A 15,650-nucleotide genomic window follows, 5' to 3' on the forward strand; every position below is an offset into this window, starting at 1 on the left:
TCTCTCTCTTCGCATACATCGTACGCTCATTTTTCTCCTTTCTTTCCTTTCCTCATACTTTCTCTCTCTCTCTATCCTTACTTCTTATACTCTCTCATTTTCAAACTTTTCCTCCTCTTTCTTAACTATTTCAATTACTTCAAACCGACGTTTTTTAAAACTAGTTTTCATGGTGACTTCTTCCTCCTTTTCTCTCGTTATTAGTCTTGAGCACGCCTCGCACGCATGAACATAGAACGATAGACAAATCAGGCGTACAAAGATCCGCATACGACTACAAGATTGTCAATGCGTGTGTGCTTGTTGTATTCGTTGTTTCTGACACTCCGACTCTCTACTTTTCTATATCTTTCTATCACTTCTCCTCTTAATCACGTCTTACTTACACCTTTCCTCACGCAACTACTCTTCTCTCTTCTTATCTCACTTCTCTACTTTCTTTTTTTCCTTTCCTTTTTATTCTTGTTCACCTCCCACTCTCTCAGTCTCTTACTGCTTTTCAATGTATCTTTGTCGTTCTCTCACTCACTACTTCTACTCTTCTTCATTCTCTATCCATCTTTATCCCTCCGACCTTCACTCTCTCACATATCAATACTCTTTCACCATTAACCCTCACTATAGTTCACCTTTTTCTTTTTTCATACCCCTTCTCTCTTTCCCTCACAACACACACACACTTCCTCTCTTTCTCCGCCCCTTCTTCTTCTAGTCTCCTACTAATTACCAATGCCTTCTACTACTACTACTACCACCACTCCCATCTCTTATGTTTACTTAACTCCTACCCTCTCTGTCTCTCGACTAAACCACCCTTTTCCGTTTACCATCAAAATCATCATCATCATAATCATCACTATCACCATCATAGCCAATGTTTCTTTCTCCGTCTCTTCTCTCTCTTCTCACCAACTTCTGCATCACCATCACTCATTCTGTTCTGTCATCCTGTCACCATTTACCTTACATGTACACCTCTTTCTCTTTTTCTTCTTCCTTTCCTCTCTAATGTACTCAATACCTGTTAGTGCTCCGTCCGTGACTATCATCAACAGGAACCCGAAATAATCCAAACTTCATCCTCCGTCACCGATGCATTCCTAATCTCCCAGTCTACCACCATCGTCATGGTCGCCATCATCGACAGTGTCATTACCATTACGGCGGCGGCGACGACGAAACCCTCTCCCTTTTATAACCGCCACTACCACCACTACCGCTCTTACCCGTATCGTCCCTATTTCAACCACTACCACCACCACCACTACTACTACTACTGCTACTGCTGCTGCTGTTCGTAGTAGTGCTAAAAATATCGTCACTACCGTCTTTGCTACCATTCAACCAATGGTATCGTTAATATTAACCATCTTATTACCCTTGCCAATAGGGCAACCAGCATCGGCGACACCATCATTGTCACCTCTCCCTCCAAGTATCACTGTCTGGGGCAGGAACATTTCCCTTTCTTAGTTCATCATCATCACCACTAGCATAATCACCATCATAATTATCATCCTCATCATCACCCCCCATCACCGCTGCCATCATCTCTATCATCAACATCATGACCACCACCACCACCACCACAATCACCACCGCCGCCGCCTGCCTATCTCTTCTACCGCTTTCTTCCTTTCCCCTCCTTTTCTGTCGTCATACTCCAATCATTTAGCGATCACCAACCACATCTACACCTTTATAAATCCTCACAACCCACTTTATACTGTCTACACCACAACCATCGTATCATCCCACCTTCACCACCATCGCTAGAACCTCAACTACAGCCACCACCACCACCACTGCACTTACAAACAATACGATGACCGTTATTATCAGTGAGATTAGCGAAGTTTTCCTGTTGTTTATAGCCCCAGGTCAGCTGGACGAGCAAGACAGCATCCTGGATGTGACCATTCCGTTTTTTTTTTAAAGAATGTTCATCTCAAGACTCCATTATCCATTTCGTCCTTCTGTTTTCTTTTTTTGCTTTTGTTAGTGTGATTTGAGACAAATGACAATTTTGGCTGCTATTTCTAGTAAGTCAAGCAACTTCGTACAGGCTTCCTGATTTGATTGGTTCGTGTTTGCGAACTTGTTTAACCACAGGTCAGTCCAGACTAAACAGACCGCTTTTAGCTATAACCTCTCTCTCTACATTATAAAAACCAACATCGACTCAACCAGATAACACTAGATTTATTAAATGTGTCCATCCCTTGTACTTTTAAAGAGAACTTTGATTGCTCCTTCGAGCAAGCCGACTGACCACGAAGAGGCTCCGTGGTTGATTGAGATTGGTAAGACATGTTTGGTCCTGAAGTTGGCTCTTAATAACTAGGTGCATGTGAATCACATTCTAGGTGTGACAATGCGGGTTGTTTTCGGTCCTCAGTGTACCATGGACTACGTTATCTAAAACGTCCTTCCCTTTTGAAGAGAGACTTGACTAACCCTTAAACAGACCAACCGCGCAAGGCAAAAACGGGGAAGAAGGAAAAAAAAACTCCGTTGTTGTTATCTCAAAGTTAGCCAAAAGTTTAGTTCCAAATTAGCAATCAGGCTTTCCAGGCGTGAGCATCCAGCAAATTTTCTTCTTTTTTTTTTCTCTCTCTCCTTTTAAAGTATCCAGACAATATGGCCTTTCCCCATTTTAAGAAAACTGTAAGGTATGATTTTATAGAGGAGACAGTGACTCGCAAAGAAGACTCGAATTAAGCGAAATTAACAGCGTGAGGTAGAGAGATCATCCAGCGTTACTGAGATTTGGTAAAATCACTGATGGTAGCACAAAGCATTCAGTGACATCCCGCCGACACTGACACTGCTACTACTACTACTACTACTACTACCCCCACCATCACCACCACCATCAGCCTAATAAAACCCAGCGCACACACATGCACGCATACAAACATACACTCCTCCTCTCTGTATGCTTGTAAAAGTATGTCTGTGTATGTGTGTCCGTGTCGCACACATATTCATTTGTGTCTATCTATCTATCTATCTATCTATCTATCTATCTATCTATTGCCCCAGCACGGCCGTAGTCCAATGACCGAAAGAAGTAAAAGAAAAAAGTAAAATATGTATATATGTGTATAAATCTATATATATATTTATATATATGTGTGTGTGTGTGTCTGAGTATTATATATATATATATATATATATGTGTGTGTGTGTGAGTATTATATATATATATATGTATATGTGTGTGTGAGTATTTATATATATATATATATGCATATGTGTGGAGAGTATGTATGTGTATATATATATGTATGTGTGTATAAATTTAGAGGCCGACCAGCCGAACTAGCCAACGAGTAAGAAGATAGTGCGCCAAACGAGAAGTGCAGTAGTACTAGCACAACTTACCACTCTACCACTACCACTACTGCTATCTCACTACTATTATCATGCTACTACTGTTACTACTACTACTACTACCGCCACTCCCACACCCCGTTACCACCAACAACTATCACTAGTACTACTGCTGATGTCACCACCACCACCACCACCACCACTACCGCCGCCGCCGCCACCATCAGCATCACCACCATTTCCACTACTACGAGTACTATTACTACTCCAAAAAAAAAAAAGTCACTATTACTACTATTACTACTACTACAGCAGCTTCTAGTGCTGCTGCTGCTACTACTACAGCTGCTGCTGATACCACTACCACTACAGCTAATCACTACTACTGCTGCTACTATTACTACTACTACTACGACTACTACTATGACTATGACTATTACTATGACTACTACTACTACTACTATTACTACTGTCAGCGTGCTAAGTCTAACAACAGTGTGTATGCCAAGAGAGAATTTCTAACTCAAAAATATTGTGGATATTTTTTTCAAAAGAATAACAAGGAACAAGTTAAAATCAAAACAAAAACAAACGAAACGAAACGGAAATATTAACGCACTCACACACACGGCTCTCTTTCACTTTGGTACCTAGGATTTTTGACTATATATATATAAATATGTATATATACACTTACATACACATACACAAATATATATATGTATATATGTAAAGTCTGTGGAGATTCTTGTTTTGAGAGGTGCTTGCTTTTTTATTAGGGGGGGGTGCCACACTATGGATTAACCACCCGCTTTTATATTATATAACAACATACGTACGCGTGTGTATATATCTATATATATATATGCTGTCGTAATTATGTAATATGTAACAACATACACAAAAAAAACAGCCACACACTTGTGCGCACTCATAGAATTATAACTGCTATATATATATATATATATATATATATATATAATATATATATATATATATATATATATATATAAACATATATATATATATACATATATATATATATATATATATATATATATATATATACACACACGTGTATGTTTACAAGTATATTTTCAGAAATCTATATGTGTGTCTATATGTTATATACGAAATATATTGCTGCGATGTATGTGTGTGGATTTTTAACTGAAATATTTTGCCATGAAACTTGACCGTCACAACCAGCACACAACACATGTAATGTTTACAAGACATATCTGGTATATATAATTAATATACACGCTTTAAGATGTTTATACGAACCAATGAGAGAAAAATGCATGAAAGTATTTCACCATCGGTGTGGTTAATACTGAAAATGGATCCTCATCTTTGACACAGAAAACGAATTTTATTTCCTCAATCTGTCATTCGCAATCTACCTCTATATATACACACATATAAACATGTATATTTGTGAATATATTTATGAAAATTTTAAAAACCAAATTGATGAAATTTGGTTGATATTTCGTTGAGAGGAAAACAGTGGATCGTGTGGGGTAACGTGTTTTGATTCTGTTTCTGGTTTATTTTTCTTTCTGTTAAAACAAAAAAAAAAAAAGATATCAGACGTCCGAAAAAGAGGATGGCGTGGAATTATTATTACCATCTGACTAACAACAACAAAAATTCATGTCTGTGTAAGTTTTTCAAATACAATTCCATTATTCTTGCCGAAATGAAACAGAAACAAAGATTGTGAAAATATAAATAACTAGCAACACAACAAACTACATTCGTACCATACAATCTTATACACGCATTCAACACTTTATAACAAATTGGCACCATACCACATTATACATACATCGACCTATACACAGCAAAAGAATCACACACCAGCAGACATAATACCACTACAATTATACACACACCAACGAAATAACACTATACTACATATATATATATCATACGCACTTAATACCATAAACACCCACACAGTATACACAAACGTTATATACTACATTAGTATATATATATATACACACACACACCTTAATCACACAGAACATATATATAGAATACACGCCTATATATATATACACACACACACACGCAGTATGCGCTCTGGGTATATATGTATTCATTTTAATATACGATACATGCTTTCAAAGCGAGTAACATATTTATATGTATAGAATAATATATAAGTAAAAAAGAAGGAAAGACGAAAGTAAAGGACGAGAAGGAAGAATATCTCTGCCTAATTGGATCTACTCTTATCAAAGGTTGTTAACTAGTAATTTTTATTAGCTCTTCAAAGGAAAGAGCTTAAAAAAATTTTTTCTATAATAATTTTGATAATAGTAATTAATACTAATTAAAATATCACTATGGATATAGAATCAAAACTGGCTTCTCCAGATGTGGACCCAAGTTTTAAACCCCAGATGCGCGTTCGCTCCAACACGTGGCCCCTCCGGCCTCAGGAAGTTAGCTCCGGTGACGGACCTGACCCCCAGAACAGTCCGTTGCACGAGGAACCTGGGTGTCCGGTCGCTATAGGTGACGGTGGCACGCCTGGTGGTAAAGATGCTTTGACTGTCAACAAGAAATCTTCGTCAAGAAGGAATGCATGGGGTAATTTATCGTACGCTGATCTTATAACTAAAGCCATACAAAGTTCCCCGGAGCAACGCCTAACCTTGTCGCAAATTTATGAATGGATGGTTCAAAATGTGCCATATTTTAAGGATAAAGGAGACAGCACTAGCTCTGCAGGATGGAAGGTCAGTATCCTTTGACTTATCATTTGAAGAGGTATATTCGGCGGATTTCTGCTTTAATCACTCCATATAACCCCTCATAACTTTTTTGCTTAAATCCCATGTTTATGGGGAGAAAGATATGGGAAGATATCAATATTTTAGAGTGATAATGAAACGAGGAGGGTATCAGGTGGTCGTGAGATGTACTAAAAATAACAGCTGCATGGCCCTTAAATCGCACACACAGTTATATATATATATATCTTTGCTTTCTGCTTAGTTATATGAATTCCCGTGCGTAGAAAACAAATTCGCAAAATTTTTCTGACGATTCCCAAACAATAAAAAGAGTTATAAGGGATAATATGGGGTGCTTAAAGCAGAATTCTACCGTGTATATTCCATCTTCCTTTATATGTATTTTTTTTTAAAATTCAAATCTCTTTGCTGTTATTTGTGCGTTTAATATGCATATCGAACATAATGTGTTTGGGTTACAAAAGAAAAAAAAAAAGCATAATTTTTCCATTTATTTTGCTCTGGTGTCTCGTTTCTTGTATGAAATTTTAAAACAAAACAAAAAAGAGAAAAACGTGTCTGTATGTGTGTGTGTTTTTCTTCTATAAGACTGCGAGAGGATGCGGAGGTTGTCGAACCTTTATATGTCATTCGGGGTTGTTTCGTTACGACCGTTTACCATTAATTCTGTTATTTAATAAAATATGAAGTATACCAGTAATATGCTATGTGTCCAACTCGGTCGACTATACATTAGTCTCTTCCACAATAAATTCTGTTGACGTTTTCGAAATCAATAAAGATAGGTGCTACGAGTGGTGTAACACTGGGGTCCCCATGGTCTTATCAACAACATCTCTTCCTATTTCATTGAGGGGTGGGGCCCAAGCGTACCTAATGACGGCTGGATAGTGTAGCTGAATATATCAAGTGCGTAACTAAACGCCATGCAGTATTTACCTCTACTTTAGTTCAGAGTTCAAATTCTGGAGGAGTCTATTTCGTTGTCAATCTCTTTTCTATCAACTCTGCTTCGTATTTACGCGTTCGATTGGGCCTTGTGCCAATATGCGCGCGCCCGTATGTATATATATATATATATATATATATATAATGTGTGTGTGAGTGTTTATAAACACAAAGATATATGGACAAAAGTCCATGTGTATATCTGTTTATTTTATGTTATTGTAAGAAAATATTTTAAATAAGTTTATCCGATTAAATCTGCAGTTTTGACACTCGAGGATCAGAAAATCATAAAATATCAATTTTGATAACAAGCAATATAAACACACTCCTGTATATATATATATATATATATATATATATATGTATGAGTATGTTTATATTATCTGTTATACATACACACACACACATATGTATTGTATAAAACTTTATTGGAATTACGTATAAGGAATATTAAGAAAATAGCTTTGAAATTTGTCATCTTGGTGGTAAACTCGTGTAATCAAGAATTACATATTACTTCGGATAAATTCAAATTTCCATCTTCATGTTATTCGGGGTGATTTTCGTGTATCAAAGGTTATATAATTATAATTACGATAATATTTTGTGTTTTAAATATCTATCTTGTTTTCATACTTCTGAAATCATTTCTAAGTAAGCAAATTATTTGAGAAATATGGTCCATTTTTTAAAAAATGTACACCTTTGTAGATAAAGCTGTCTGTAAAAGTAGCAAGCTAGAGAGCGAACCTCTAAGTGGTTATTTGACCTGCCAGAAACAGCAGCCAAATATCCACCAAATCACTTTACGATTTAATAGAAAACTGCTTGTAATTATTGAGTTGAGTTGCAGTGAAAAATAGCAGTAATAACATTAAAAAACAATACACAGGACCCTCTGTGTGATCACTGGATCTGTTAAGAAATAATAGCTAAGCTTCTGCCAAAATACACCCTACTGTTTTATAAAAAAAACAGTGTTGGGAAAGATAAATGGCCGATGTAGTTCCTGATATAAAAGAAAAGAAAAAGCTGGAGAGTCATGGTTAGATTGTCTTTAATCTATGTCTGCTCGATCGGTGTTGACTTTGGGCTGAATAACAACAGCGTATTTAAATGTATTTGTGTTCTGTAGACAGAAATACGAGAGAGTTTACACGTGGTGGATCTGATGTGTTTTGGTTTGTTGTGTGTGTGTGACTGGTTGTTTTGTTTTTAACTCCAGGTCATCCCAGATTCAGTCGACCTGTGAGCGAAGATATTATTCCAGCTGTGATCATCCAGTTTCCTCAGCGATGTCTAAAGACTACACTGCCTTATGTGTCCGTCCTTCATGATTCAATGTGAAATTTAATTGATATTTCTAACAGGTCGAGCGACCGTGTAGTTTATCTCTTATTTATTTACTATTAGGATTTTATGTGTCTTTTTCCATAAGACCTGACCTAGAGCTGAACAACAACTTATCTTTGTTGTTTAGCGTTAGGGACATCTTACCCGAGAGGATCGAAGGAGTTTGGTTATTATTTCGAGCATTTACGGCAACTATTTTGGGTTTCTCCTCATGGCTTTTGTTTTATTGTGATTATTATGTTTTGTTCATACTTATTATGTCTACAGAAGGGAATCTACTTACAGGAATACTGAGGCTTCCCACCCTCTACAGACTTTGTACACATTGTAATGAATCATTCATTGATAGAAATCAATTTAATGTGATCCTTTTTCGTCCTCCCATCTTTATTCCATTCCCAGTCCCGCATCTATCCTTCTCTCTCTCTCTCTCCTTCTTGTCTCTGTTCAACCTACGGGACATTTCGGACACTTAGTCAGTCAGTTCTACCCAGTTTTTTTCTGCGACGTAGGCTGCCAATTGATATCCCACTTCATGGTTATATCTATGCTGCTGTTTTATACTTTTTTTCTATCACTAGGTTGCATGAAGCATGACAGAATGGTTCTTGGTTCGATTTCTCTGCAATGCACTTGACCCAGTGCATTTTACTATATAAATAACAACCGCGTGTTGACCCAAATTTTGTGAGTGAGTGAAATTGGGTTGACGGAAACTTAGAAGTCTGTTGATGAATTGTATCTGTAATTGAAAAGTGCAGCCTCGTCACACACAGTCACGCTGGTCCTACCTGAGAATCTCGCTCAGGGTTTACGGAATACTCGGCCCGATTAACACGTTTCTGTTTATATTTATTTATTTATTCGTACAGTTCTCTGTTTGCCTTTTAGTCAGTATGAAAGACGTTACCCATGACCTTTTACTGGGCCTCTAAGACTAGGGGGAAAGGGGGTTATCCCTAAGCTGGAGACTTTGCCCGAATGCTTTTGTAGCAGAGTGGACTCGAACATGTCAGCTGTTGGTAACGGTTCAAAAACCTTTCCAAATACGTCCACAGCGGCATGACGGGATTTCTCAAGCAAACTGTTCTACAATCAAAGACGTCTCTTCTTTTTTCTTTATTTAAAACAACATTATCCAGTCTGTCTTTTGATTTGGGTAGTTTGAAGAATATTCGGTTACCTTTTCCAGCAATCGCGTGACCCCTGTACAGTTTTTTTCGTCTCTTTCTCGATGATATATAATCTCATTTGACCTGATCGATCAAAAATTTATACACCTATGATCAAAGGGCATTCTAGCTTTAACTACCCTTTTCATTTTTTCCCTTTCTTGTATTTCCCTTCCATAGAACTTTTCATTATTATTTCTTTATAGAAAGTTCCAATAGCCATTCAGTTTTCCTCGAACAACTTGCCAACTACTCGCCGTACCCCTCTGCATTTCTGAGAGTAACAGAGTCTGCGAGTGGTCTCCCATGACACACTTCCCATAGTGCAACGTAGCCGTGTCAGAAAGAGAGTCGGGGTGAGAAGAATCCATCCCAATATATAACTTGTAAAATTTATTTATCGACCCTGGGTTCGCTAAAAGGCGAAGTTGAACTTGCTGGAATTTGAACTCGGATCGCAGAGAACCACAACAAAAAGTGCGAAGCATTCCCTCTGACGCTCTGACCACTTTGTCACTGTCGGCTTTAAGCGACTGCATTATCAAACGTGTCCTGTTTCCTTGTTTTGCTTTTCTATATTTTCTTAAAGACGTTAGTCTTGGTGCGATGTGAGACAAATTTTGTTGCTATTTCTAGCAGATCGGTCGACCACGCTGAGCCCTACTCTTAACATGACTGGCTCACGGTTTTTGTGTTTTTTCTTAATTACCTGATGTGTTTCCACGCACTTGGCTGTCAGATTTAAAACTGTCATTGAACGAAGTGTGTGTGAAGGCGAAGGGATCTTGCCAGACAAATGAGAAGTCACTTCCTTGCATTAGTTTGTTTCAGTCCTTGGGCTGCGGCCATGCTGGAGCATCGCTTTGACGAGTTTGTAGTCGAACTAATCGACTATTTTAAAGCCTGGTACCTATTCTCTCGACCTCTTGCCGAACCGCTAACTTACTGTGATGTAAACAAACCGACACCAGTTGTCAAGTGGTGGCGGATAAACACAAAGATAAGCGCGCGCTTACAATGGGCTTCTTTCAGTTTCCATCTTCCAAGTCCACTCACAAGGCTTTGGTCGACCCAGTGCTATAGTAGAAGACACTGGCTCAAGGTGTCACACTGTGACACTGAACCTGGACGGGCAGCAAACTTCTTACCCCCACAGCCCCGCCCCGCGTAATTCTCTAGAGGGGTTAAACCTATTCGAACCAACCTATAATTAAAAGGCTTTCCTGTCGTGGCCATCTTGTTGTATATCTAGAACAACTATATCCAACGTGTTTTTCATCAAAAACAGTAGTGTAGAATTTCATGAGGATTTGGCTGTGATTTCTAGCCGAACGAGCGAATGGTGACTTTCATGTGGCGTTGTTTGTTTTTTTAGCATCAGTCATTTCTGATCGTTCACACCTATGGTCAATGATTTTCCAACTGTGACCATCTCACCTTTATGTTATGGGTACTGGCTGTCTGGTAAAACGTTTGCCTCCTAACCACACGGTTCGAAGTTCAGTCTCACCGTGTGGTACCATGGGAAAGTGCCTTCTACTAATAGCCCTGGTCGACCAAAACCTTGTGAGTCGATTTGGTGGACGGAAACTAAAAGAAGCCCATCGTATGGTTATGTGTGTATATGCATTTATATGTATATATGCATGCGTATATATATAAATGCATGTGTATATGCATTTACTTATATATGCATTTATATGTATATGTGTATACGCATGAACGAAACGTGCTTTACTCAACAAACTAATTGACTGTGCCCATTTGTCCCCCAAAATTACATATGTATGTGTGTCCCACCACCATTTGACAACTGGTGGGGGTTCCTTGATTTACGGGTAAATGGTGAAAAGGAATAATATATCTAGGAATTACACGATCCACAACATCCTTGATTTCGAAGAGGGTGGAGAGTCTGATAAGAGGGATTTTGCTTCAGCGCTCCCTCGTTGATTCTCGTTTAATACTTCCCAGTACGTGCCACGCATGAAGGTGCTTGGTCATTTTAGCAGTAAAACTTGTCTTCCTCGGTGGATTTTCGTGATGTTACGACGTCGAATAACATTTCATTTCTTCTATTGTGTCTGCTCCAGGCGTTTTCAGTCATGTTTTGCTCGAGTACTTTACCATTTGTATAAAATCCATTTGTATTTCAATTCATAGTCTTATAGTCGTCTCTGAAATCATGCGTGCATATGTACGCTCGCGCGACACACACACACGTGTGTGTGTACATACATCAGATACCGAGTTCATTAAAATTAAAGCGAATCAGATCCAAAACAGGATAAACGGCTATTTATACACTCTTTTTCGTGCTTGTATGTGTGAATGTATGTATATATACACACACACATTTGTATCTTTATGTGAGTATATAAAATATACACGGGTATAGATGTAGTTATGCATGTACATATATATGGGTATATATAGATACATATGTGTGTGTGTGTGTGCGTACATCAGAATATCACTGGATCGACCAGATTATCGGATATTATACACGTGTTCATACATGGATGTGTGACCATATGTGTGTGTAGACATTTATTCTTGGTGTTTGATGTGCGCTGCAAATCCTCCACTGCCTCGCCATATTAATTATATTTTATTATGACAAATGAATTTTCTATTCCTTGTTCTGAGATATTATAGCAGTTGTTGCATTCCCTACACATCTAGTTGTATCGTTAACATAGTACTAGGCGGACAGTGAGATCGAATAGTGAGAAGATTACTAGAATGTTTTTTTAAATGATAAAAATCAGGCCCGTAGAGCGAGCAGTGATTTCCTGTATTCTTCAAGTTCTAAATATTAAGTCTGTTATTGTAGTATCACGATATTATCTAGTCGTAATTTGTTTCGAAACCATATAATTATTCTGCTCAGCACGCCAAATCCAGTACACCAGTACCCCATCTTGCGACTATATCCAGAATAACACGACTGGTTTGAGTGTGTGTTTATTTATGGTGAGAAGCCTTGCTTTTCATAAGTGGTTTGACACGAAATGTTAAGGTCCTTACGTCACTTTCATAGCTTCTTGATTGTAATGAAATTGATATATTTTCCGAAGTGTGCTTGCCAAGCAATTGATCTAATCCGAGACCATGTGCTGAAAGTAAAACAATTACAGCGTGGAAGACATTATTAACCGTTCAATAACTTCACTAAAACACATTATTTGATGTCAAAATTTTCGTCGCTCTGCGATACGGTTCTACTGCACCTCTGCATTTAGTTTAGTTTTTTTTTCTCTTTCGTGCTAGATATCTTCTGTCTGGTTGTCTGTCTCGGATACACACACACACACACACAGAGGTTACATTGAGAGATAGATGTGTCATTTGGAATATGTCTGATCTTTTTGTGCCCTGTGAATTAAACTCGTAAAAAACTACAATTATAGCCGAGACGAATGCTTAATATTTCTTGAAAAGTTCTATGGAAAAAAAAAAAACACGATTTACAAGATATGGACTTTCATTACGAAAGTTCTTGGCTTTTACATCTAACCCGTGGTCCATTTAACACGTGTGTTTCGCTTTACGTTGCTACTCTGTGGTGGTTGATGTGGGTGAGACACAATCGTCTAGGTGTAAGCTATGTGGTAAGGAACTTGCTTCCCAATCATGCGGTTTTGGTTTCAGTTCCACTGCGTGGAACTTTGGGTAAGTGTACTCTGTTGTAGTGACTGACCAACCCAAGTCTTGTCAGTGGATCTGATAGATAGAAACTGAAAGAAGCCCGTCGTATGTGTGTGCGTATCTTCATGCTTCCATACTTGACAACCGGTTTTGGTTTCTTTACGCCACTATGATTGAAACAAGAAACGATAAAAGATATAAAGGAAAATATGGATCATTACACGTGTATGTATGTGTGTGTTGAAAAACATCCCAGCTGCTAGAAATAGCAGGTTTGATATCCTTTAAGACACGTTAGGTATTGCATTCCTCGATATTCGCAAAGATGGGATAATTCACAGCGGGAGCTCTTTTGGTCATTGGTCGGCTTGCTTAGGTCTAACCTGAACGACAAAGGTCACACATGTACACAATTACAAACATTCACACAAACACCAAGTGATGTGTATGTGTGTATATATACATATGTATATGTGTGTGTATATATGTGTATGTGAGTTTGTAAATGTATGTGTTTGTATATATGTGAATATGCATATATATATATATATATATATAATATATATATATATATATATATATGCATATTCACATATATACAAACACATACATTTACAAACTCACATACACATATATACACACACATATACATATGTATATATACACACATACACATCACTTGGTGTTTGTGTGAATGTTTGTAATTGGATATATATGGATTTTTGTGTCTATATGTTTATATTCGTACATTTATGCGTATATATATATAGCATGGTTTGTACATAAGAGTGCTAATAGTTAAAAGAACCCTAGATTTATAGGGAACTAGAAATTATATATGCTTGTTCTATTAAATTCTCACATAAAACGCGCACGTTTGAATGACTATGTGGTGCAAATACTCATAAAAGTTGTGTAAGAAAGTAAGCTGACGATCTACCCATCTAACTTTTATGTGTAAGAGGGGAGTTGTGTATGTATTGATGAGAGAATACAACAGTGCAATTCAATTCGCTTGACATAATAGCCAAATTCCCTTCAGATCATACGCTGTTCCCACGGACATGGGTTCATTATGACTGGGACAAAGCTGGGATGGTCACAGATAGAATGCTTTTGATCATTCTTATGTATGCTGTTTGTGTGTTGTTGATGTAATGTTTAGCTTTGATGTTCTGGTGTTATCTTTCCCGCCTTGGGGCCTGGCTGTATGGTAAGAAGATCTGCATCCCAACCACTTGGTTCCAGGTTCAGTCCCACTGCTTTACGCTTAGGACAACTATCTTCTACTTTGGCCCTGGACTGACCAAAAGCTCGTGGGTGGATTTGGTGAACTGAAACTGAAAGAAGCCCATTGTGTGTGTGTGTGTGTGTGTGTTTGTCCCCCATCGCTGCTTGACAACAGGTGTTGGTTTTTTAAAAAATTTCTTTTACTTGTTTCGGTCATCTGACTGCGGCCATGCTGGAGCACTGCCTTTAGTCGAACATATCGATCCCAGAATTTATTCTTTGTAAGCCTAGTACTTATACTATCGGTCTGTTTTTACCGAACCGCTAAGTTACGGGGACGTAAACACACCAGCATCAGTTGTCAACCGATGGTGGGCGCGCGCACTCACACACACACAACACACACACACACATACGACAGGCTTCTTTCAATTTCCATCTACCAAATCCACTCACAAGTCTTTGGTCGGTCCGAAGGTGTATTAGAAGACACTTGCCCAAGTTACCACGCAGTGGGACTGAACCCAGAACCATGTGGCTGGTAAGCAAACTACTTACCACACAGCCACGCCTGCATCTGTTTACATTTCTGTAAATTAGCAGTTCAGCAATAGAGACCAATAAAATAAATACCAGGTTTTAAAATAAGCTCTGGAGTTGATTTGTTTGAGTAAACTGCTCAAGGTGTTGCCTCAGTCTTGTTACAGTTCAATGGCTGAAACATGTAGACAATAAAAAGGGTGGTTTAACCCTTTAGCATTGAGATCGTTCAGTTAATTCACATTGCTTTGAATTATGCATTATCTCATAGCTTTGGGATTTCAATGATGTGGTTGTTTACGTTTAGAATGACATTGTAGGGTAGGTGTGACAGGCTGGATCTGGCCACTTTCAGTACAAAACAGGTAGAATATTTGGACCAGATATGGCTAGTTTGAATGGGAAAGGGTTAATTAAATTATGGGAATTAAAGTTACATTGTTTTTTCACTTGCAATCAAATCCTGGTACTGTAAAATGTTCCTCATTTTTGGTCCTGGATTCTACAGAGCTCATTCATGCATGCATGCATGTGTGTATGCACAAGAGTGTGTGCTTGCATGAGGTCATATCAGGCCAAAATGAACAATGTATTTAACCCTTTCGTTACTGTATTTGTTTTGAGATGCTCTGTGTTTCTTTCA

At 38.0% G+C, this 15,650-nt stretch overlaps 1 protein-coding gene across 1 annotated transcript; it reads left to right on the forward strand.

The window, feature by feature from the left end:
- Window positions 1–5,696: 5,696 nt before the first annotated feature.
- On the forward strand, window positions 5,697–9,349 carry LOC115231096 (forkhead box protein O4-like). The gene is made up of 2 exons (XM_029801180.1): window positions 5,697–6,092; window positions 9,287–9,349. The coding sequence occupies exons 1-2, from the start codon at window positions 5,697–5,699 to the stop codon at window positions 9,347–9,349; spliced, it is 459 nt and encodes a 152-aa protein (XP_029657040.1).
- The last annotated feature ends 6,301 nt before the right edge of the window (window positions 9,350–15,650 follow it).

The sequence above is a fragment of the Octopus sinensis genome, unplaced genomic scaffold, assembly GCF_006345805.1.
Source record: "Octopus sinensis unplaced genomic scaffold, ASM634580v1 Contig17375, whole genome shotgun sequence".
Lineage (NCBI taxonomy): Eukaryota > Metazoa > Mollusca > Cephalopoda > Octopoda > Octopodidae > Octopus > Octopus sinensis.

Excerpts from the sequence above, each read along its gene's own strand:
- LOC115231096 (XM_029801180.1), top strand. The coding sequence starts at position 5,697 with ATGGATATAGAATCAAAACTGGCTTCTCCAGATGTGGACCCAAGTTTT. Across the intron at positions 6,093-9,286 it reads CTAGCTCTGCAGGATGGAAG|TTCTCTGTTTGCCTTTTAGT; the intron begins GTCAGTATCCTT and ends TTATTCGTACAG.